Source organism: Zootoca vivipara, chromosome 2, assembly GCF_965207765.1.
Source record: "Zootoca vivipara chromosome 2, rZooViv2.hap1.1, whole genome shotgun sequence".
Lineage (NCBI taxonomy): Eukaryota > Metazoa > Chordata > Lepidosauria > Squamata > Lacertidae > Zootoca > Zootoca vivipara.
The window spans coordinates 106,270,263-106,290,901 of NC_142584.1; the positions used below are offsets into that span (position 1 = coordinate 106,270,263).

The 20,639-nt window shown below is 47.1% G+C and overlaps 3 protein-coding genes across 4 annotated transcripts; 1 reads left to right on the forward strand and 2 right to left on the reverse strand.

The window, feature by feature from the left end:
• Positions 1–415: 415 nt before the first annotated feature.
• On the reverse strand, positions 416–7,808 carry LOC118081097 (cholinesterase-like). The gene is made up of 4 exons (XM_035107266.3): positions 7,722–7,808; positions 3,621–5,085; positions 2,697–2,860; positions 416–1,371 (listed from the first exon to the last, which is right to left on the reverse strand). Exons 2-4 carry the CDS (start codon positions 5,072–5,074, stop codon positions 1,277–1,279), a joined length of 1,713 nt encoding a protein of 570 aa, XP_034963157.1. The 5' UTR covers positions 5,075–5,085; positions 7,722–7,808; the 3' UTR covers positions 416–1,276.
• A 2,497-nt stretch (positions 7,809–10,305) lies between these two features.
• LOC118081096 (cholinesterase-like) lies at positions 10,306–15,819 on the reverse strand. The gene is made up of 4 exons (XM_035107265.3): positions 15,710–15,819; positions 12,649–14,122; positions 12,064–12,227; positions 10,306–10,826 (listed from the first exon to the last, which is right to left on the reverse strand). Exons 2-4 carry the CDS (start codon positions 14,109–14,111, stop codon positions 10,732–10,734), a joined length of 1,722 nt encoding a protein of 573 aa, XP_034963156.2. The 5' UTR covers positions 14,112–14,122; positions 15,710–15,819; the 3' UTR covers positions 10,306–10,731.
• On the forward strand, positions 15,722–20,180 carry LOC148687024 (uncharacterized). Of its 2 annotated transcripts, none has more exons than XM_088662702.1 (3): positions 15,722–15,833; positions 16,972–18,491; positions 18,598–20,180. In XM_088662702.1, exon 3 carries the CDS (start codon positions 19,092–19,094, stop codon positions 20,100–20,102), a length of 1,011 nt encoding a protein of 336 aa, XP_088518828.1. In that variant the 5' UTR covers positions 15,722–15,833; positions 16,972–18,491; positions 18,598–19,091; the 3' UTR covers positions 20,103–20,180. The 2 variants fall into 2 exon arrangements, with proteins under 2 accessions (XP_088518828.1, XP_088518829.1); XM_088662703.1 differs by lacking the exon at positions 15,722–15,833 and adding an exon at positions 15,999–16,278.
• The last annotated feature ends 459 nt before the right edge of the window (positions 20,181–20,639 follow it).

Consider the following 20,639-nt stretch of genomic DNA (forward strand, 5'->3'; position numbering starts at 1 on the left):
TTGCCCAATACTCATATCTCTGCAAATTAATTTCCCCTAATGTAACACATTTTTGTATGTCATTTTCTTCTATATATGCCTTTCTACGCACACTTTACCCTAGTAATATGTGTTTTTGTAAACATTGCATGACTGGAAAATTGCATTGCAAAATTCAGAGAATTGCACATTTTGAAGGATGTTTGGTTGGTATGTTGCAACAGAAAGTGTGATTTAGTTAAACTTGCCTTTCAATGCAAACTAAGTGGAATTTTCCCCTCATCCCTAGCCTGTCAGCATTCCCCTCAGCAGGAGATCAGGGCTTTATGTGCCACAAGTTATGCAAACCCGGAAGCTAGGCTGCTGCCCTCAAATTGCCAGTGTTGAAAGTAGTGATTATTGAATTACAGATCAGTCGATTATCAGTTGATTTCTTGTCCAGATAAGTCTTGCGTGCTTCATTTAACTTTTATTCATCAGTTTGTCCTATCCCAACATGTGATAAAAGCACTTTAAAAAGAGCGCGAACATTTGCATTATAAGTCTTGCGTGCTTCATTTAACTTTTATTCATCAGTTTGTCCTATCCCAACATGTGATAAAAGCACTTTAAAAAGAGCATGAACATTTGTATTATATTTGAAACAGTTTCCCTCCCACAAAATGTGCATTTTGTACATGCTTTGTGCATTTTATGCATGTTTTGACTTAGCATATCTATCTTATATGCATTTTGTTATGTTTTTGCACTGAGAACTGGATCATAGTATTTAGTGTGCTGTTGAAAACCAAATGATACCTATGTTCCGTTTCCAGGATATGCAAATTACATTGGCTCAATTAAAAAAATGCAGATTGAGCAAACATTTCAAGCATCTTTATTAGGAATAAATTGTGGTCAAAGCATTAAAATCCTATAAATGAGATGGAGGCAAAAGGGTGTGGCCCAGCTAACCTCTATTAGAACAAGGCTGTCCTCACACTATTCCCTTCAGTTTTTCTGCCACTCTAGCAGTCAGTATCCATATATACTTAGTGTGCGAAAAGGCTATCCAAAATTCACAGGCCTGTCCCACTGGCCATCCTACCTAGGGAATGTGTGGTTGGCATTGTTCCAGATCCCCATTCTTCTTGAAGAAACCCAAGTATTCTGGAGATACCCAATGCCTAGAGATGGTTTACATTTTTATTCAATTCATATCACAGTAATTTCTTCCCTCATTCAGGTTTGTTGCAACGAATAGCTATGCTACTGTATGTTTTGTACATGGCTGCAGATCCCTCAGAGTCTGGCCCAGCTAAACTGTTCCTGAGGCATGGTTTTCGCCATCTCGGGCCTCATTCTTCACATCTTTCCCCTGAACGGGTGAAATACAACCTTCTTCAGATTTCCCTGCGAAAGAGGGGAAAAACAATGGTTGGGGGAAATAATTGATCAACAGAAGATCAAACTCATGCAGGAGATCTGATTAGTCTCCCGATTTTTGTTTTCTGTCAGGGGGACTCCCTACAGGGATCCTCCCCCAGTCATCCTGACCAGCACTTCCCCCAGTGACAACGCAAGCAGCGGGTCAGGAGGAGGAAATGAGGAAGGGAGCAGAATGGAGAGGGGGCTCCAAGACGTATCAGAGCCTTGGCACCGACCCAGCTGGCCAGAGGAGGAAGGACAGTGCAGGATGGTGTCGGAGCCTTGGCAACAACCCAGCCAAAGGACGGGAGAAGGAACGCAGCCCCTTCCGGCGCCCACGGTGGGTCATGCACCCAGACGTAGGGCAGGGGGGGCGTTTTGGGGTACCCATACTATTATGCTGGCGCAAAAACAGACAAGCGCCATTGCCGGGTTCTGAATCAGACCAGGCAGTCATGTTTTCTGATGTCTCTGCACTGTAAATAGTATGCACAATAAAGCTCTTAAAGACAGAGCAGGCTGGAGCGTCTTTACTCGAGAGTAGCCTCAACAATCCCCCAACATTTTCCATCAAAAGCAGGCCAAAATCCTTCCACCCTGCATTCTTATGGTACTCCTCATGCCCCATTGAAGATGGGTCCTAAGCTGCTTCACGGGAAGTACTCTGAGGCATCCAAGGGGAGCAAATATTTCCTCCCCCAGCTCACATTTTTAAAAATGCTTTATCGCGGTGGCTCCTGCAGTGATGATAGCAAGGCTCCAGCAATAAATGTCTCCTGTACCAGAATGCTGTGGGAACTAAAAATGAATTTTAAAAAATGAAAAATGAGGATGGGGAACACGTGGCCCTCCAGTTGTTGTTGGCCTTTAATGCTCATCCTTGACCACTGTCGATGAACAGATCTGCCCATTTTGGTTCTCCCAGCTTCCCATTTCTCCGTTCTTATAATTCAGTTCTCCACATTTCTCCAGCAATTGGCAATTAAAAACAAAACAAAACTCACGAAGTGTTGTGTTACAGATAACATAACTATCCATGTGGTTATTTTAATGTTTGATAAAGCCCGAAGCCTGGGAAAGCCAGAGGATAAGTCAGTAAGGGAGTGGGGAGGAGAGGAGGGACCTTGGAGCACTGAGGGGACAAGACAGCTGTGGGGAGTTTGTGGAGAAAAATGCCCCCTTTCAATAAAATCCCTTCTCCACATTTTCATCTAGCAATTGCACTACTAAGGGCTGTAGGTTCCCAATCCATAGCTAGGTGACGCCTTATCCCCCCCCCCCCCGCTTTCGAAAGAGAGCCCTGAACTCACTTGCTTCTATTTCATTTGCTAGAAGAGTATCCAGGAAAGCACAGCGTGGTGCAAGTGGCATCCATTTGTGCTGGGCTGCTTCTGTGGTGATGTGGAAGATGCTCTGCTCTGTGGCATTGTAGACAGGCCACTGTTCCTTATTCGCCACAGAACCGGTGGGATTCCTGTATAGATGCAACAAAGAAAGCAGAGCCGTATTACAGCCTCAGAATGATTTAAGGGTGAAGATCCAGAGCTGGGATAAAAGTCAGAAGCAAGTAGTCATCCCTAGAACATTTACTGTTCTGAAATCCACAGATCCAGATAGGAACATTTAGATTAGTAGACATTGAAATGTATCTGCACGTGTGTGTGTGTGTGTGTGTGTGTGTGTGTGTGTGTGTGTGTGTGTGTTTTACGATGGTTTAATGATCCAGGTTCCGCCATTTATTCATTTATATTTAATTAGTTGGATTCTCAGACCTCTAAGCAGTTTGCAGGAACATAATAGATATCTTAAAATAACATTCAGAGGTTTACAAAAAGTAATATTAAAAAACAGTATAAATAAAATTAGCAGCTGAAAATATTGTTTTGAGTCGGGGGGCGGGGAGTTAGCCTGCATGATGCCTGCATTCCTTGTAATTCTTGGGTTCCAAGACCTTCTGGAGTGTTAATGCTGTGAGCCTCTCCATCATAGGAGCAGATTTTATATCTCTCTGTGTGTAAATAAACCATATATCCTAAAGACACAACAGTCTTCATCCCAAGGGAACAAAACCAAGCTTAAGTACCTGGAACCCCGGAATCTAGCACCACTAAGATATTGGGATGGTGTGCAACAAGATAATTACTTAATTTAGTTTCAAAAAATATATTAAAAGGCATGTTGGTATATATGGGCTGGCATACTTAGTTCTTGGCACAGAAAGGTTAATACCTTACCCGCTTCTGGCAAACTCTGCCCAGTATCGCATCACTCGGCGGCTCAATTCCACCTCCGCCTCCGATGGGTTTGTCCGCAATGATGCTGCCAAGTTTCCAAACAGGTACGGGATCTCTGCTCCGTGGGGGGTCCCTATCCACTCTGGCCAAGGAAAGCCAGAACTGCGGTGGCTGAAGGAATAAACATAAGCTGGGCTCCCAACCTCTCTGGCCTTTGCAGCAAACTCCATCACTGGGCAAAAAAAGGGATAATCTCCCAAATACAGAATCAAGGCCAAACGGTACCGCTCTGGCCCGTGAAAGTATTCAGCGTACTTCAGGGCTACAGCCCTGGCAACATCTTCAGTTTTCACAGTTTCCCTCACCCCTTCAAGGAGCTGCTCCCAGGTCAGGATCCCATCATTTACTTCAGCACTAGGAAGCCTAAGATATGCCAGGAATGAGTCTTCATTAGCTGTGAAACCAGTGAGAATGGGTTTGCCTTGAATGCCGCTCTCCAGGAGCTTTCGGGGCTCATCAGTGAGAAATTCCCCATCCATTGTTATTGATCTGATACCACAGAGTTCAGAAAGTGCCTTGCTCTCAATTTCTTTCCCCTGCAGGCAGCTCACCATTGCACTGTGGTTAGTTTTAGGACACCCCATGGACTGACTCAACATCGCTGATTCTCTTTCGGCATTTTCAGGACTCCTCCAAATCCGGTGGGCAATGGGAACTCCACTATGAAGCACCCCACGGGCAACAAGGGGTTGGCTTGCCGGTGAAAGCAGGTGCAAACCAACTGAGACTGCTCCAGAACCGAGCCCAAGGAGAGTCAACCGAGCTGGATCCCCACCAAAGACAGCTGCATTCTCACTCACCCACTTCAGAGCCAGATGTTGGTCCCACAAGGCAACATTTCCTGGGGCATCTGGCGGCAAGTACAGGAAACCTAACATTCCTCCACGGTAATTCATGGAGGCCACAATGACATTCTCTGTAGCAGCTAATAAGCCCCCATTTAAGACATCTGCTGAGGCTGTGTTCATGCTAAAACCCCCACCATAGATCCATAGGAGGATGGGCACTGCTGTGACTGGCCGTGGATGGGGCACCCAGATGTTCAGGAAGAGGCAGTCCTCTGAAAGTGGTGTGTTTGGAGTCCATATGGCTCGATCTGGGAAGGAATCGTTATTAAACTGAAGGCAAGAGTTGCCAAAGGTGGTGGCCTCCAAGACCTGGCTCCACGGCTGATGTGGAACCGGCTTCTGGAAACGCAGTTTTCCTATGGGGGGCTCAGCATAGGGGATGCCCAGGTAGGCGGTCACAGAGCCAGAGCCAGCCGGGAGCCGTTTGCCTCTAATAGGACCACTCCTGGTGACCACCACAGTATCATCTTCAGAGGCAGAGCTGGAAGCCAGGAGGAAGAGGAGGAGGAGGCACAAGGAGGAGGGTGAAGTCCGGAAACAAGGCATAGTGGCTGCAGCTGAAAGAATCAGAAATAAGAGTGGCATGGGAAACACAACATAAATATTCCACTTTTCTTCTTGGGATGCTCACCAGTTTCAGCTAACATGACCTACAGGCATGTTAGGAATACAACTGGGCATCGCAGAAGGAAAGCAGGGACCAAGGCCAGTGCTTTTTTTTCTTAAAAAATGTTTAGGAATTCAGTCATACCTCATGATACGTCCGCTTCATGTTGCGTATTTTCGGGTTACAGATGCACCGAACCCTGAAGTCCCAGAATGGGTTACTTCTGTGTTCGGCACGTCCGTAACCTGTGCGCCTGCGCAAAGTGCTAAATCGCTTTTTGCACATGCGCAGAACCGCCGCATTGCGTCACGCACGTGCAGAGACTCGGCACTTCATGTTGCGGCCTTTTCGTGTTGCGAACAGGCCGCCAGAACGGATCCCGTTCGCAACATGAGGTATCACTGTACTCACTTTTCACACCGCTTCGCACATTAAACACTCTCTTCCGTCTGAGACTCAGGAAACACCATGACAGGAAATGAGTAGCAACGGAACTGACAATTCACCGTGCTAGTGAAGAAACTAAAAAATTTTATTAAAAGAAATAGTTTCTTCCCCCGTTAGATTAACAAAACGTTTAGGGGTATGTGTTCCCCTGCGTCCCCCCAGAAAAAAACACTGACCAGGGCATTGGTACAAATTTTCAATAGGAAACAATCATTCCTCAACTTCATTTATTCAAGAACTGTCAGCCATACACCACATTTGCAATGGCCTGCAAGGATAGAGTTACAACACCAGAGAACAGCCGTCCGAGATGTAAAGGGCAGAGGAATATATGGAACAGGGAGACAGTTCCATAGAATCATAGAGCTAGAAGGGATCCTGAGGAGGAAGGACGAGAAGGCCCTCAAGTTCCCTTCGAACTCTATAATCCTACGATTCTAACCACCCTGAAGGCTGACATTCTTCTTCCAGTAACTGTTGCGTCACCACCTCACCTGCTGATGTTTTAAGTCCTGATTATTTCAGATTGCCATCAGATAGCTGTCCCTCTTTAGTCATCTTGCCTGGAGACTAGGTTCATTCAAAAAAAAATTCCATTCATGCAGGTATCATTGTATGTGTAAATTCGCAAAACCTTCAGGCTCGTTTTGCAAAATAATAACTGACTGAATAAAATGTATTACAGTCAGAGGTGACGGGAAGGCCAATCTTCCAGATGTTCGCACAGGCAAACCAAGGGATTTGCATGTAGCATGGCATGCTGCTATTTTATTTAGAAGACAGAAATGTATGCAATATCCTCCATCTTTGGTTGCCCCCAAAATATGGAAATCTGAAATGATGATGATGGTGAGGGGGGAATAATTTTCTCCCATTCTCCCAGAACTAGGTCAACCATAGTGACAAGTCGCTAGGATCGATGAAGTCCCCAGGGATCACATTCAGCAGCCGCCATACCTGAGGTTCCCCACAGCTTTTACTCTTCCATATTTTGAAGAGAATGGGGTTTTCATATGGGCAGTGAATATCGGCCAACTGACCATACGTTCAGTATGGCCTTGGCAATGGGCCCCATTGGATGAAACTTTATTTTTTAATCAATTTCTATTTTGCCCTAAAAGGCTCTCCAGATTCTTTTAAATGTGGGAAAGGTAAAACACTTCACCATCACAATGCTACAATAATATCACACATTTATATATACAGGTATATATCATTTTATTTTTTTATTTTTTTATTTTTTTAAAAAACTTTCTCCTCAATGCCATTAACCATAACCTCTGTAACCGGAAATGAATATTTTAATATGGGTGTGAGAGTTTTAATCTGTTTTTAGTTTACTGATAACTTTTGGGGGGGGGAATCTTAAATTATTGTTGTTAATTCTTCTTACTGATAAAGTTATTGCTTTATCTATTTGTAAAACACTCTGAGCATCTTTTAACAATCAAATGGCATATCCATTTCCTGCGATAAATAAATAATAAATAGGACATTAGAACAACAGAAGCTCTTATAGGACCGTAAATGCCCTTTAAGGTGGCAAGGAACTCTTTCCAGCTTTTTCTGAGGTTTTGATGGTTTCTGGTCCCTGTAGCATCCTAATCCCATATAGTTATTCATTACTATACTATTAATTCCTTTTTTAAAAAAATTATTTTTTGGTTATGAATGTAACAGATAACTGGATATATCTCGATCATGAACATCTATTCTAATAACTACACCTTAAATGGAGAAATTGAAAAGAGTCCCCTTCTTGCTCAAATCTGCTGGGGCATCCCACCCAGTTACTCAAAGCATCATCAAACTGTACTTCAGCCATTCTATGGGTGAAGCTTCTCCAGAATTACTGCTGTACAGTTGGGCATAAAGGACTATCATTCAAAACACCCAAGACAAAACCAAAAGAAGGTAAAAACAACAACAACACTGATACTGCTAGAACTCAAGTTTCTGATTTACATTTCCTATGGCAGGTCTTCTACCTGTTCTCCAAAGAACATTCCCCCTATCTCATTCATTTTTAGAGGCACTCTGATTTGTGGTCTAGAGTTGCTGTGGTTCCAGTTTTTGGTGATGTTCTGAGTTAACCCCCATGGCCAGCTCACATCACATTTCTGTTGCTTACAGACTCACCCTGATGGGGTTCTCCTGCTCCCCAGTATCCCCTACAGCCCGCTCTGAAGAGGAAAGTTAGGTACTGCTGAGGATCCAGACTCTCATATGAGAAACACCTGGGCGTGGGAGCATCTGCCCATCTGTACGTATGCAAAAGTCAATGACCGACTGGCTTTGCTCAGCCAGTGGGAGGAGGCTACATCTTGGCAGTAACAGAATGTAGGCCGGGGGTCAGAGAGACCTTGCTTTTACATAAATTGGGAGAAGGTGCAGGGGGGAAGACAAAGAGCTGCCTCCAAAATAAGTCATATTCAGAGGAGATCCACTTCAATTAAAGGACATGGTTATGATAGGACCATTGATTTCCTTGTATCTACTCTGAGTAGGCTACCAACATGAGTTTAACCAAACTGTGGGAGGCAGTGGAAGACAGGAGTGTCTGGCATGCTCTGGTCCATGGGGTCATGAAGAGTCAGACATGACTAAATGACTAAACAACAATAACTCTGAGTAGAACTTAAAAGGATTCAGCCCATGGTTATTGCAATCCTCCTATCCTTTGGCCATGGAGTAATACCAATGTCCACAAATACAACCAAAGCACAGCCTGGCTCTCAGAACAAGATGCAGTGCTTAAGTGAATAAATTGTGTGACTCCTCTGTCAGCACCCAATGTCATGGACTGGCTGGACACAGAGAAGTGGTGGAAGGCACCAGGTAGGTAAACCCCCCCCCCCAGGGAAGGAAGATCAAAGCCCAGGGATTGGTGGTGGGATGACAATGAGTGGTCATAGAATCATAGAATCATAGAGTTGGAAGAGATCACAAGGGCCATCCAGTCCAACCCCCTGCCAAGCAGGAAACACCATCAAATCATTCCTGACAGAGGGCTCTCAAGCCTCTGCTTAAAGACCTCCAAAGAAGGAGATTCCACCACACTCCTTGGTAGCAAATTCCACTGTCAAACAGCTCTTACTGTCAGGAAGTTCTTCCTAATGTTTAGGTGGAATCTTCTTTCTTGTAGTTTGAATCCATTGCTCCGTGTCCACTTCTCTGGAGCAGCAGAAAACAACCTTTCTCCCTCCTCTATATGACATCCTTTTATATATTTGAACATGGCTATCATATCACCCCTTAACCATCTCTTCTCCAAGCCAAACATACCCAGCTCCCTAAGCCATTCCTCATAAGGCATCGTTTCCAGGCCTTTGACCATTTTGGATGCCCTCTTCTGGACACGTTCCAGCTTGTCAGTATCCTTCTTGAACTGTGGTGCCCAGAACTGGACACAGTATTCCAGGTGAGGTCTGACCAGAGCAGAATACAGTGGTACTATAACTTCCCTTGATCTAGATGCTATACTCCTATTGATGCAGCCCAGAATTGCATTGGCTTTTTTAGCTGCTGCATCACACTGCTGACTCATGTCAAGTTTGTGGTCTACCAAGACTCCTAGATCCTTTTCACATGTACTGCTCTCAAGCCAGGTGTCTCCCATCCTGTATTTGAGCCTTTCATTTTTTTTTTGCCCAAGTGTAGTACTTTACATTTCTCCTTGTTAAAATTCATCTTGTTTGCTTTGGCCCAGTTGTCTAATCTGTTAAGGTCATTTTGAAGTGTGATCCTGTCCTCTGGGGTATTAGCCACCCCTCCGAAATATTTGGTGTCATCTGCAAACCTGCTCAGGATGCCCTCAAGCCCATCATCCAAGTCATTGATAAAGATGTTGAATAAGACTGGGCCCAAGACAGAACCCTGTGGCACCCCACTAGTCACTACTTTCCAGGATGAGGAGGAGCCATTGATGAGCACCCTTTGGGTTCGGTCAGTCAGCCAGTTACAAATCCATTGAATGGTAGCATTGTCTAGCCCGCATTTTACCAGAGGAGGAAGAGGGAGCAGACTGGGAGGAGAAGGTGTTGGAATCTGAAGAGGTAACAAGGTTCAGTGAGCAAGAAGAGTCTGTGACAGAGGGAAGTCCAGAATCAGAGGGAGAAGCAGAAGCTGGAGAGGAGGCGGGCCAATACGCAGAGAAGAGTCAGGCTGGTGAAGAAGCCAGGGTATCCTCCAATCCTGCTGTGACCAGCTCTCCTGCCCCCAGTTCTCCTAGAACCAGAAGAGTTATGAAGAGGGACGAGCTCAAAGACAGGCACAATGACAGAGTCTCAGATTGCTTAGGAAGGATTTGGGGGAGGAGGAGACATAAGCATCTATGGGAAGGTGATTCAGTGGTTACTGAATTGGGGATGAATATATCAGTTGATTTCATCTCCAGATAAGTCTTGCGTGTTTCACTTAAGTTTTGTTCATCAGTTCAACCCATCCTAAAGTGTCAGAAAAAACCACTTTAAAAAGTACACTGCATTTGATTTACTTTTGAAAGTGTTTCCCTCCCACGAAATGTCCATTTTGTACATATTTTGTGCATTCTGTACATATTTAGACTTAACGTATCCGTTTTATATGCATTTTGTATGTTTTTGAGCTGAGATCTGGATTGCGGTACTTAGTGTACTGTGAAAATCAAATGATACCTGTGTTCTGATCTGCATACCATTTCCAGGATGTGCAAATTACATTGGCTCAATTAAAAAAATGCAGATTGAGCAAACATTTCAAGCATCTTTATTAGGAATAAGTTGTTGTCAAAGCATTAAAATCCTATAAATGAGATGGAGGCAAAGGGGGTGGCCCAGCTAACCTCTATTAGAACAAGGCTGTCCTCACACTATTCCCTTCAGTTTTTCTGCCACTCTAGCAGTCAGTATCCATATATACTTAGTGTGTGAAAAGGCTATCCAAAATTCACAGGCCAGTCTCACTGGCCATCCTACCTAGGGAATGTGTGGTTGGCATTGTTCCAGGTCCCCATTCTTCTTGAAGAAACCCAAGTATTCTGGAGATACCCAATGCCTAAAGATGGTTTACATTTTTATTCAATTCATATCACAGTAATTTCCTCCCTCATTCAGGTTTGTTGCAATGAATAACTATGCTATGTTTTGTACATGGCAAAGTGTGGACCTAGCTAAACTGTTCCTGAGGCATGGTTTTCTCCATCTTGGGCCTCATTCTTCACATCTTTCTCCCGAATGGGTGAAACACAGCCTTCTTCAGATTTCTCTGCAGATAGGAAAAAGAGAGGGTAGGGGGAGAGAACTGATCAACAGAGGGTCGCTCCTCATGCAGGAGATCTGATTAGTTTCCTGTTTTAAATCAAAAGCAGGCCAAAATCCTCCCACTCTGAATTGTTATGGTACCTGTCAGGGGACCTCCGTACAGGGAGACTCCGCCCCTCGTGCTGACCAGCACATTGCCCAGTGAGAGCAGTAGCAGCGGGTCAGGTGAGGGGGAAGAGGAAGTGACCAAGTTGGTGGAGAGAGGGCTCCGCGATGTAGGAGAGCCCTTGCACCACCCCAGCCAGCAGACCGGGGGAACGGAGCAACCACTTCCGGTGCCCGAAATAAGGCGCACTGTCAAGCGTAAAGAGGGAAGGCGGCGTTTCGGGGTCCCCAAGCTCCTATGCTGGTCACGTAGCAGGAGGCGGGCACTCCCGAATTCTGCGAGTGACTGAGAGGTCATGTTTTCCGCTGTCTCTGCACTGTAAATACTATGCACAATAAACCTGTTAAAAGACAGGACGGTCTGTGGCGTCTTTACTTGAGAGTAGCCGCACAACAGCCCTTACAGTACCCTTTGTGCCCCATTGAAGATAGGGCCCTAAGCTCATTCAAGGGCAAAGTTCTCTGAGGGGGCTGAGGGGAGCAAGTGTTCCCTTCCTCCGCTCACTTTTTAAAGAAAATGTCTCCTCATGGTGAATCCTACAATGACAACAGCAAAGCTTTTTGATCCACAGGCTCTAGCCATCATGTCTCCTGTACCAGAAAGCTGTGGGAACTAAAAAGGAATTTTAAAAAAATGAAGAAGGAGGATGGGGAACACATGGCCCTGCAGATGTTGTTGGCCTGTAATGCTCATCCTTGACCACTAACCACTATGGATGAACAGAGCTGCCCATTTTGGTTCTCCCAGCTTCTCATTTCTCCATTCTTAAATTCAGTTCTCCACATTTTTCACACAACTGGAGATGATAGATAGATGATGATAGATGATAGATAGATAGATAGATAGATAGATAGATAGATAGATAGATGATAGATAGACAGACACACTCATGAAAGTTTGTGTGGCAGATAATATGATTATTAATGTGGTTCAGTTGGTAGCTTAATATTCTCACTGTTATTTTAATGTTTCATAAAGCCAGAGGTTAAGCCAGCGATGGCGTCGGGAGAGGAGCAGGAACCTTGGAGCTCTGAAGGAACACTACTGCTGTGTGGGGAGTTTTTAGAGAACTTACTTGCTTCTAATGCATTTGCTAGATGAGTGGCCAGGAAAGCACATCGTGGAGCAGGTGGCATCCATTTGTGCTGGGCTGCCTCTGTGGTGATGTGGAAGATGTTCTGCTCTGTGGCGTTGTAGACGGGCCACTGTTCCTCATTCGGCACAGACCCGGTGGGATTCCTGTAGATGCAACAAAGAAAGCAGAGCCGTATTACAGCCTCAGAATGATTTCAGGGTGAAGATCCAGAGCTGGGATAGAAGTCAGAAGCAAGTAGTCATCCCTAGAACATTTACAGTTCTGAAATCCACAGATCCAAATAGGAACATTTAGATTTGTAGACAAATGTATCTGCAAGTGTGGGATTCCTATGGAGGCAACAAAGAAATCATTGCCACATTACAACTTCAGACTGATTGAAGGGTGAAGCACCCAGTACTTAAAGCAGACATTATTGACATGATTGTCAGCATCGAGCTGCCATCCCTAGAATATTTTCAGTCGTGAAATCCCACCCATCAGTTATCAAATGGAGAGGGGCATTAAACATATTAAAGGGCATGTCTCTATATATGGGCAGGAACAGAAAGGTTAATATCTTACCCGCTTCTGGCAAACTCTGCCCAGTATCGCATCACTCGGCGGCTCAATTCCACCTCCGCCTCCGATGGGTTTGTCCGCATTGATGCTGCCAAGTTTCCAAACAAGTACGGGATCTCTGCTCCGTGGGGGGTCCCTATCCACTCTGGCCAAGGAAAGCCAGAACTGCGGTGGCTGAAGGCATAAACATAAGCTGGGCTCCCAACCTCTCTGGCCTTTGCAGCAAACTCCATCACTGGGCATAAAAAGGGATAATCTCCAAAATACTGAATCAAGGCCAAACGGTACCGCTCTGGCCCGTGAAAGTATTCAACATACTTCAGGGCTACAGCCCTGGCTATGTCTTCTGCACTTCCAGTTTTCAGAGTTCCCAGCACCCCCTCAAGAAGCTGTTCCCAGGTCAGGATCCCATCATTTACTTCAGCACTAGGAAGCATAAGGTATGCCAGGAATGAGTCTTCATTAGCTGTGACACCAGTGAGAATGGGTTTGCCTTGAATGCCGCGCTCCAGGAGCTTTCGGGGCTCATCGGTGAGAAATTCCCCATCCGTAGTTATTGATCTGAAACCACAGAGTTCAGAAAGTGCCTTGCTCTCAATTTCCTTCCCCTGTAAGCAGCTTACCATTGCACTGTGGTTAGTTTTAGGACACCCCATGGACTGACTCAACATCGCTGATTCTCTTTCAGCCTTTTCAGGACTCCTCCAGGACCAGTGGGCAATGGGAACTCCACTATGAAGCACACCACGGGCCACAAGGGCTTGGCTGGCAGGTGAAAGTAGGTGGAAACCTGCTGAAGCTCCTCCTTCACCTAAGCCAAGGAGAGTCAACCGAGCTGGATCCCCACCAAAGACAGCTGCATTCTCACTCACCCACTTCAAAGCCAGATGTTGGTCCCACAAGGCAACATTTCCTGGGGCATCTGGCGGCAGGTAAAGGAAACCCAGGGCCCCCAGGCGGAAATTCATGGAGGCCACAATGACATTCTCTGTAGCAGCTAATAAGCCCCCATTTAAGACATCTGCTGAGGCTGTGTTCATGCCAAAAGCCCCACCATGAATCCATACGAGGATGGGCACTGCTGTGACTGGCCGTGGATGGGGCACCCAGATGTTCAGGAAGAGGCAGTCCTCTGAAAGTGGTGTGTTTGGAGTCCATATGGCTCGATCTGGGAAGGAATCGTTATTAAACTGAAGGCAAGAGTTGCCAAAGGTGGTGGCCTCCAAGACCTGGCTCCACGGCTGATGTGGAACCGGCTTCTGGAAACGCAGTTTTCCTATGGGGGGCTCAGCATAGGGGATGCCCAGGTAGGCGGTCACAGAGCCAGAGCCAGCTGGGAGCCGTTTGCCTCTAATAGGACCACTGCTGGTGACCACCACAGTATCATCTTCAGAGGCAGAGCTGGAAGCCAGGAGGAAGAGGAGGAGGAGGCACAAGGAGGAGGATGAAGTCCGGAAACAAGGCATAGCGGCTGCAGCTGAAAGAATCAGAAATAGGGCTGGGATGGGGCAATGGCATAGGAAGGGGGCAGGGGGCAGGTCGCCCCGGGTGCAGTCAGGGAGGGCAGTGACAAATTATCAAGGAACAATTACTGCCCTACTAGGGCTGTTCATTAAAAACTTTTTTTTTTGAAAATGCCTGCTCCAAAGGTCTTATCTTACTACACTAGGGATCATATAGCCATATATGAAATTTTGTGCATATCAGTTAATATCTTGTCCCTCCACAAAAATAGCTGTTTACCTATGTCTGTTTTCCTATGTCATGAAGGCTGAAATTTCAATTCAGTGGAGCAGGGTCAAGATATTAACTGATATGCATGAAATTTCAGATATAGCTATATAATCCCTAGTGCAGTAAGATATTTTGCAGGCAAATAATAATAATCAATGTGGGGGGGGGGGGGTTTGACAAGACATTTTCTGTACCGGGTACCACCTGTCCTTCCTACGTCTCTTGGATGGGGAAACCCAGCCAGAAAGGTGGGGCTAATAATAATAATAATAATAATAATAATTCTCTTCATGGAATGCCTCCCCCTAAGCCCTTGATGGCGAACCTATGACACGCGTATCACCACTGACATGCCTAAGCATTTTTGATGACACGCGAAGCCTCCGCCAGCCGCTTTAAGCAAGAGGAAGCAAGGCGTGCAAAGGGAGACCACACGCTTCCCCTTTAAGAGCAGAACCTCCAGTCTCACCCCTCGTCTGGCAAAAGGTATCAAATCTGGTGGGCAGGGACAGGCTGGCGCAGCAAGGACCAATGGGAACGCGGGGTTTTCCGCAGCGGGAAAGTTTGGCGCTTTTTTTAAAAAAGCGAGAGAAGGAGGAACGGAAAGAGAAAGGGCTGGGCAGCCATCGGGTGCGCTCTTGCCCCAATCCAGATCCGTCCTTGACCCTGGCGGCCCTGGAGGGTCCTCCTCCACTGGCCCCCCGATCCTGTGGGCAGCTGCCCACTTGCTGCTCCTGGACTGCGCAGGTAAGGACTGTGCTCTGGGGCAGGGGGGGAATAATTTGCATTAAGCCCCTTTTTTTGAGGGAGACGGGGGACACACAACTCTTTATGTATTGCATTTCATGGGCATTCAAAGGGGCAATAGGGGAGTTTCTTGTCTGAAGTGGAGCCAGATCCCTTTCCAAACATCTGTTTCCCAGAGTTGTTGCTTATTTTGTATGCCGTCCGCTGCAGGGGCCGCTTCACTCCTTGGCTCATAGCTCAAGGAAAAAACGAAACAAAGCAAAAGTACAGTTGGGCAGAAGGGATTATCATTCAAATCTCCAAAGACCTCCAAACCTCCCAAAAAGGTCTCTCTCTCCCCCCCCCCCGTGTGTGTGTGTGTGTGTGTGTGTGTGTGTGTGTGTGTAAAAACTGACACTGCTAAAACTCAAGTTTCTGATTTCCATTCTTATGGCAGATCTTCTACCTATTCTCCCATTCTTGTTCATTTTTTAGAGGCAATCTGATTTGTGGTCTAGGGTTGTTGTGATTCCAGTTTTTGGAAATATTCTGAGTTAACCCCCATGGCCAGCTCACATCACATTTCTGTTGCTTACAGACTCACCCTGATGGGGTTCTCCTGCTCCTCAGTATCCCCTGCAGCCCACTCTGAAGAGGAAAGTTAGGTACTGCTGAGGATCCAGACTCTCATATGAGAAACACCTGGGCGTGGGAGCATCTGCCCATCTGTACGTAAGCAAAAGTCAATGACCGACTGGCTTTGCTCACCCAGTGGGAGGAGGCTACACCTTGGCAGTATCAGAATGTAGGCCAGGGGTCAGAGAGACCTTGCTTTTACATAAATTGGGAGAAGGTGCAGTGGGGGGGAGACAAAGAGCTGCCTCCAAAATAAGTCATACTCAGAGGAGACCCACTATAATTAAAGGACATGACTAAGACTATTGATTTCCATGTGTCTACTCTGAGTGGAACTTAAAATGATTCAGCCCAAGGTTATTGCAATCCTCCTATCCTTTGGCCATGGAGTTAATACCAATGTCCACAAATACAACCAAAGAATAGCCTGGCTGTCAGAACAAGATGCAGTGCTTAAGGGAATAAATTGTGTGACTCTTCTGTCAGCACCCAATGTCATGGACTGGCTGGACAAAGAGAAGTGGTGGAAGGCACCAGGTAGGTAACTCCCAAGGGAAGAAGGATCAAATCCCAGGGATTGGTGGTGGGGTGGCAATGAGTGGTCAGACGGAGAAGAGAGAGCAGACTGGGAGGAGGAGGTGTGGCAGAGGGAAGTCCAGAATCAGAGCGAGAAGCAGAAGGTGGAGAGGAGGGGGACCAATAGGTAGAGAAGAGTCAGGCTGGTGAAGAAACCAGGGTGTCTTCCAATCCTGCTGCGGCCAGGTCTCCTGCCCCCTGTTCTCCTAGAACCAGCGGGGTTATGAAGAGGGACGAACAAAGACAGGCCCAATGACAGAGTCTCAGATTGCTTAGGAAGTATTTGGGGGAGGAGGAGACGTAAGCATCTATGGGAAGGTGATTCAGTGATTACTGAATTGAGAATGAATATATTAGTTGATTTCTTCTCCAGATAAGTCTTGCATGTTTCACTTAAGTTTTGTTCATCAGTTCAACCCATCCTAAAGTATCAAAAAAAAACCTCACTTTAAAAACTACACAGTGTTTGATTTACTTTTGAAAGTGTTTCCCTCCCACGAAATGTACATTTTGTACATATTTTGTGCGTTTTGTACATATTTAGACTTAACATATCCATTCATTTATGGTCTAGAGTTGCTATGGTCCCAGTTTTTGGTAATGTTCTGAGTTATCCCCCATGGCCAGCTCACATCACATTTCTGTTCCTTACAGACTCACCCTAATGGGGTTCTCCTGCTCCCCAGTATCCCCTACAGCCCACTCTGAAGAGGAAAGTTACGTACAGCTAAGGATCCAGACTCTCATATGAAAAACACCTGGCCGTGGGAGCATCTGCCCATCTGTATGTAAGCAAAAGTCAATGACCGACTGGTTTTGCTCGCCCAGTGGGAGGAGGCTACATCTTGGCAGCATCAGAATTTAGGCCGGGGGTCAGAGAGACTTTGCTTTTACATAAATTGGGAGAAGGTGCAGGGGGGGAGTCAAAAGGCTGCCTCCAAAATAAGTCATACTCAGAGGAGACCCACTACATTTAAAGGACATGACTAAGATAGGACCATTGATTTACATGTGGCTACTCTGAGTAGAAGGGACGCGGGTGGTCCTGTGGGTTAAACCACAGAGCCTAGGGCTTGCCGATCAGAAGGTTGGCGGTTCGAACCCCAAGACAGGGCGAGCTCCCGTTGCTCGGTCCCTGCTCCTGCCCAGCTGGCAGTTCGAAAGCACGTCAAAGTGCAAGTAGATAAACAGGTAAACAGTGTTTCCATGTGCCGCTCTGGTTCGCCAGAAGCAGCTTTGTCATGCTGGCCACATGACCTGGAAGCTGTACGCCGGCTCCCTTGGCCAATAACGCGAGATGAGCACCGCAACCCCAGAGTCGGTCACGACTGGACCTAATGGTCAGGGGTCCCTTTACCTTTACTCTGAGTAGAACTTAAAAGGATTCAGCCCAAAGTTATTGCCATCCTCCTGTCCTTTGGCTACAGCATAACACCAATGTCCACAAATACAACCAACGAGTAGCCTGGCTCTCAGAACAAGATGCAGTGCTTAAGTGAAAACCTGTGTGACTCTTCTGTCAGCACAAAGGGCTTGTCATGGGCCAGGAGTCGGCTTCACCTGCTGAGCAGCAGCCTGAAGGAGCAGAAGGCAGAGTGACTCCACCAGCTGCTGATTAAACTTCTTGCCCGTGAGGAGAACCAGATAGCTCCAGCTTTCTTAAGCAGCTTTCCAGCCTCAGTCAGTTGCTAGAAGCAACATTTGTCGTTCCTGGCCTGACCTTGCTGCTTCTTGCGACCCTGGACTCTCGGCTTCCTTGATCCGCTGGACCGTTTGACTACGTAAACTGAGATACGCCTGACTTTAGGAATGAACTGAACTCTGCCTCCAGGCAAATACCCACCCCCACCCCCCAAGACTTGACTGCTTGGCTGACCATTCCTGCCACTGAGCTCTGCTGTGGGTGGGCTTGGCTCATAGGGGGTTGTTCTTCTTATATTGTCTTCTGGATAGGAAACACAACAAACCCTCATTTAAGAAACTTGGAACTCCATTTTGGATTTTTAAGTAGCAGCTTTCGAACAATACGCACCCATTCCTAAGATATCATTGCAGGCAATGAAATTTATTCATATATCCTAAAAGCACCAATGGACTCCCCTGTCCATCATTCCAAGGAAACTGAATCCTGCATAAGCACTGGGATCCTGGTGGCATGTAACTCTTTCTAACATGTAAATGTTTGTGGCATGCTGGGTTCGAACCGTGTTTTATCCCTACATTTTTTTTTCTGTGTTTTATGCTTCCACCACTCTATGAGGTTTATTCTTTTCTATACAGATTTACAACTGTATCTGTAATTGTGAGGGACAAGGGATATCGCGAAGTCCCTCCCATCTTGAGGTCCAGCCCATCCCCAAGCACGGAGGAAAGCAGGGAGAGTTCCGACTCAAGTGGGGAAGCAGGAAGTGGTGTCCGAGGCTCTGGCAAGGTAGCGGAGCCAACGTCCCAGGTGGGACAGGAAGGGGAAAGCAAGGGGGGTAGACCGATCCCCCCAACTCCGGAATTGCGCAGGAAGCGTCGGGGGAAGAGGCTGGGTCTCCCCAAGTTGTTATGTTGGAGAAAGACGCGCCAAACGCCATTCGGAGGTTCTGACTCAAGCGGTTAAGATGTGTCTCTGTAAATAGCACTGCCTTTAGCACTGTAAATACGCAGCACCAAATAAAAGATAAAATGCAGAGCGGTGTGGCGTCGTTACTCTGAAGTAGCCCATCAACACCCCTGTGACAGCAACCTCCGAATCCTTTGTTGGGGGCTACTTTTGAGTTGCCGGGATGAGCTCGCCAGAAGCAGAGAAGTGGCGGCAGATCGCGGAGCAAGCCAAGCAGGAGCTGCAGCAACTGGCGGTGCGGGCACAGGGTGAATTAAAGACGGCTAAAGAAGAAACGAGGAAGGTCCAGGAGGACAGGCAGAACCTCGTTGAACAGGTGAGAGCGCTACAGGAGAAAGAGCAGCAGTTAAGGGCGGTAGCAGTGGACCTCCAGAGCAAGTTGGATGCAGAGAAAAACAAGGGAGGAGGGGGGCCCCAACTCCAAGTGCTGCCAGGAAGGAGAGCGGGGACCCTAGTGAGCAAGTTCAACGGAGACCCAAGAGAATTTCATGGCTTTGAGACTGAGATATTGTATGCCCTTGAGCTGCACCATGATGAGTTCCCTGATGATGCGCACAGAGTAGCGTTTATAGTGGAACACCTTGCCGGGGCAGCAAGGGAGTGGCTTAGACCGTTAATCGCGGCAAAAAATCCTTGCATGAAGAATGTCAAACTATTTTTAGAAGCTTTAAAAGTAATGTATGCGTCTGATAGCCATATGGACCATACCAAAGAGGAACTGCATAATTTACGCCAGGGAAAAATGACAGTTCGCGAATATTGGGCGAAATTCACCATGCTGGTGCACAGACTGGGGTGGGAACTGCACTCGCCTCCGATGGAAGCTGCGTTCTATTTGGGGTTGCATGAGGATGTGAAGGATGAGCTCTCGAGAGGTCCAAAGCCCAGTAATATGGATCAGCTTAGGAAAGCGGCTCTGGCGGTGGGGGTGAGACAGGAATCCCGGTGGAACGACAAGCAGCCAACGCGCGCAAAGCGGGCTTGGTTCCCACGGTCGCAGGAGAAGCCACTCCCCCAACAGCCATCCCAGGCCACGCCTGGGGCCAGCCAAGACCAGGAACCCATGCAAATTGATAGCGAGCACGCGCGCGGACTTTTCAAACCCCAGCGGCGCCAAGACGCAAGGAGGGAAGGGGCGGAAACTGCTTCCTCTGCAACTCCCCTCAGCATCTAGTCAGAGACTGCCCACATTGCAGGGAGTGGCAAGGAAAGGCGGGAACGGTTGTGCCCTCCCCCACTGACGCAGCACCACAGCAGGGAAACGAGACAGCCTGGCTGCAGGAGACAAGGGGCAGCAGCCAGGCGCAATCAGCAGACAACAGCCCCAACCCACCCACCCGCACAGCGAGGAGCAGCAACAGCCCACCCCCCCCCCAGAGCAGGGGTGGTTCTAGAAGTGACGCTAACGCTCCCTAATGGGTATCCCCTGACGGTCTTAGCCTTAATCGACTCGGGGGCTTCGGCGAACGTCTTTTCGAGAAACTTTGCAGAAGCGCACCAGATCCAACTTCTGCAGCTGGATTTTCCCCTGCACGTCTCCACCATTGACGGCAGGGAGTTACTGGGAAGGGCCATCACCCATCAGACCCCCCCCCCATGAGAATGACGGTGGGACGGCACTCAGAGACACTGGCATTCAACGTCACCACCATCTCAGACCCCCCCATCGTCTTAGGCATGAGCTGGCTGGCGCGCCATGACCCCTCCATCA

Bases quoted from the DNA above. Each gene is read 5' to 3' on its own strand.
- LOC118081097 (XM_035107266.3), bottom strand. From the start codon at position 5,074: ATGCCTTGTTTCCGGACTTCACCCTCCTCCTTGTGCCTCCTCCTCCTC. The intron at 2,861-3,620 runs GTAAGGTATTAA...GCATCTATACAG, and splicing joins GCAGAGTTTGCCAGAAGCGG to GAATCCCACCGGTTCTGTGG. The intron at 1,372-2,696 runs GTGAGTTCAGGG...CCTCTTTCGCAG, and splicing joins AGCAAATGAAATAGAAGCAA to GGAAATCTGAAGAAGGTTGT.
- LOC118081096 (XM_035107265.3), bottom strand. From the start codon at position 14,111: ATGCCTTGTTTCCGGACTTCATCCTCCTCCTTGTGCCTCCTCCTCCTC. The intron at 12,228-12,648 runs GTAAGATATTAA...TTGCATCTACAG, and splicing joins GCAGAGTTTGCCAGAAGCGG to GAATCCCACCGGGTCTGTGC. The intron at 10,827-12,063 runs GTAAGTTCTCTA...TCCTATCTGCAG, and splicing joins AGCAAATGCATTAGAAGCAA to AGAAATCTGAAGAAGGCTGT.
- LOC148687024 (XM_088662702.1), top strand. From the start codon at position 19,092: ATGAGCTCGCCAGAAGCAGAGAAGTGGCGGCAGATCGCGGAGCAAGCC.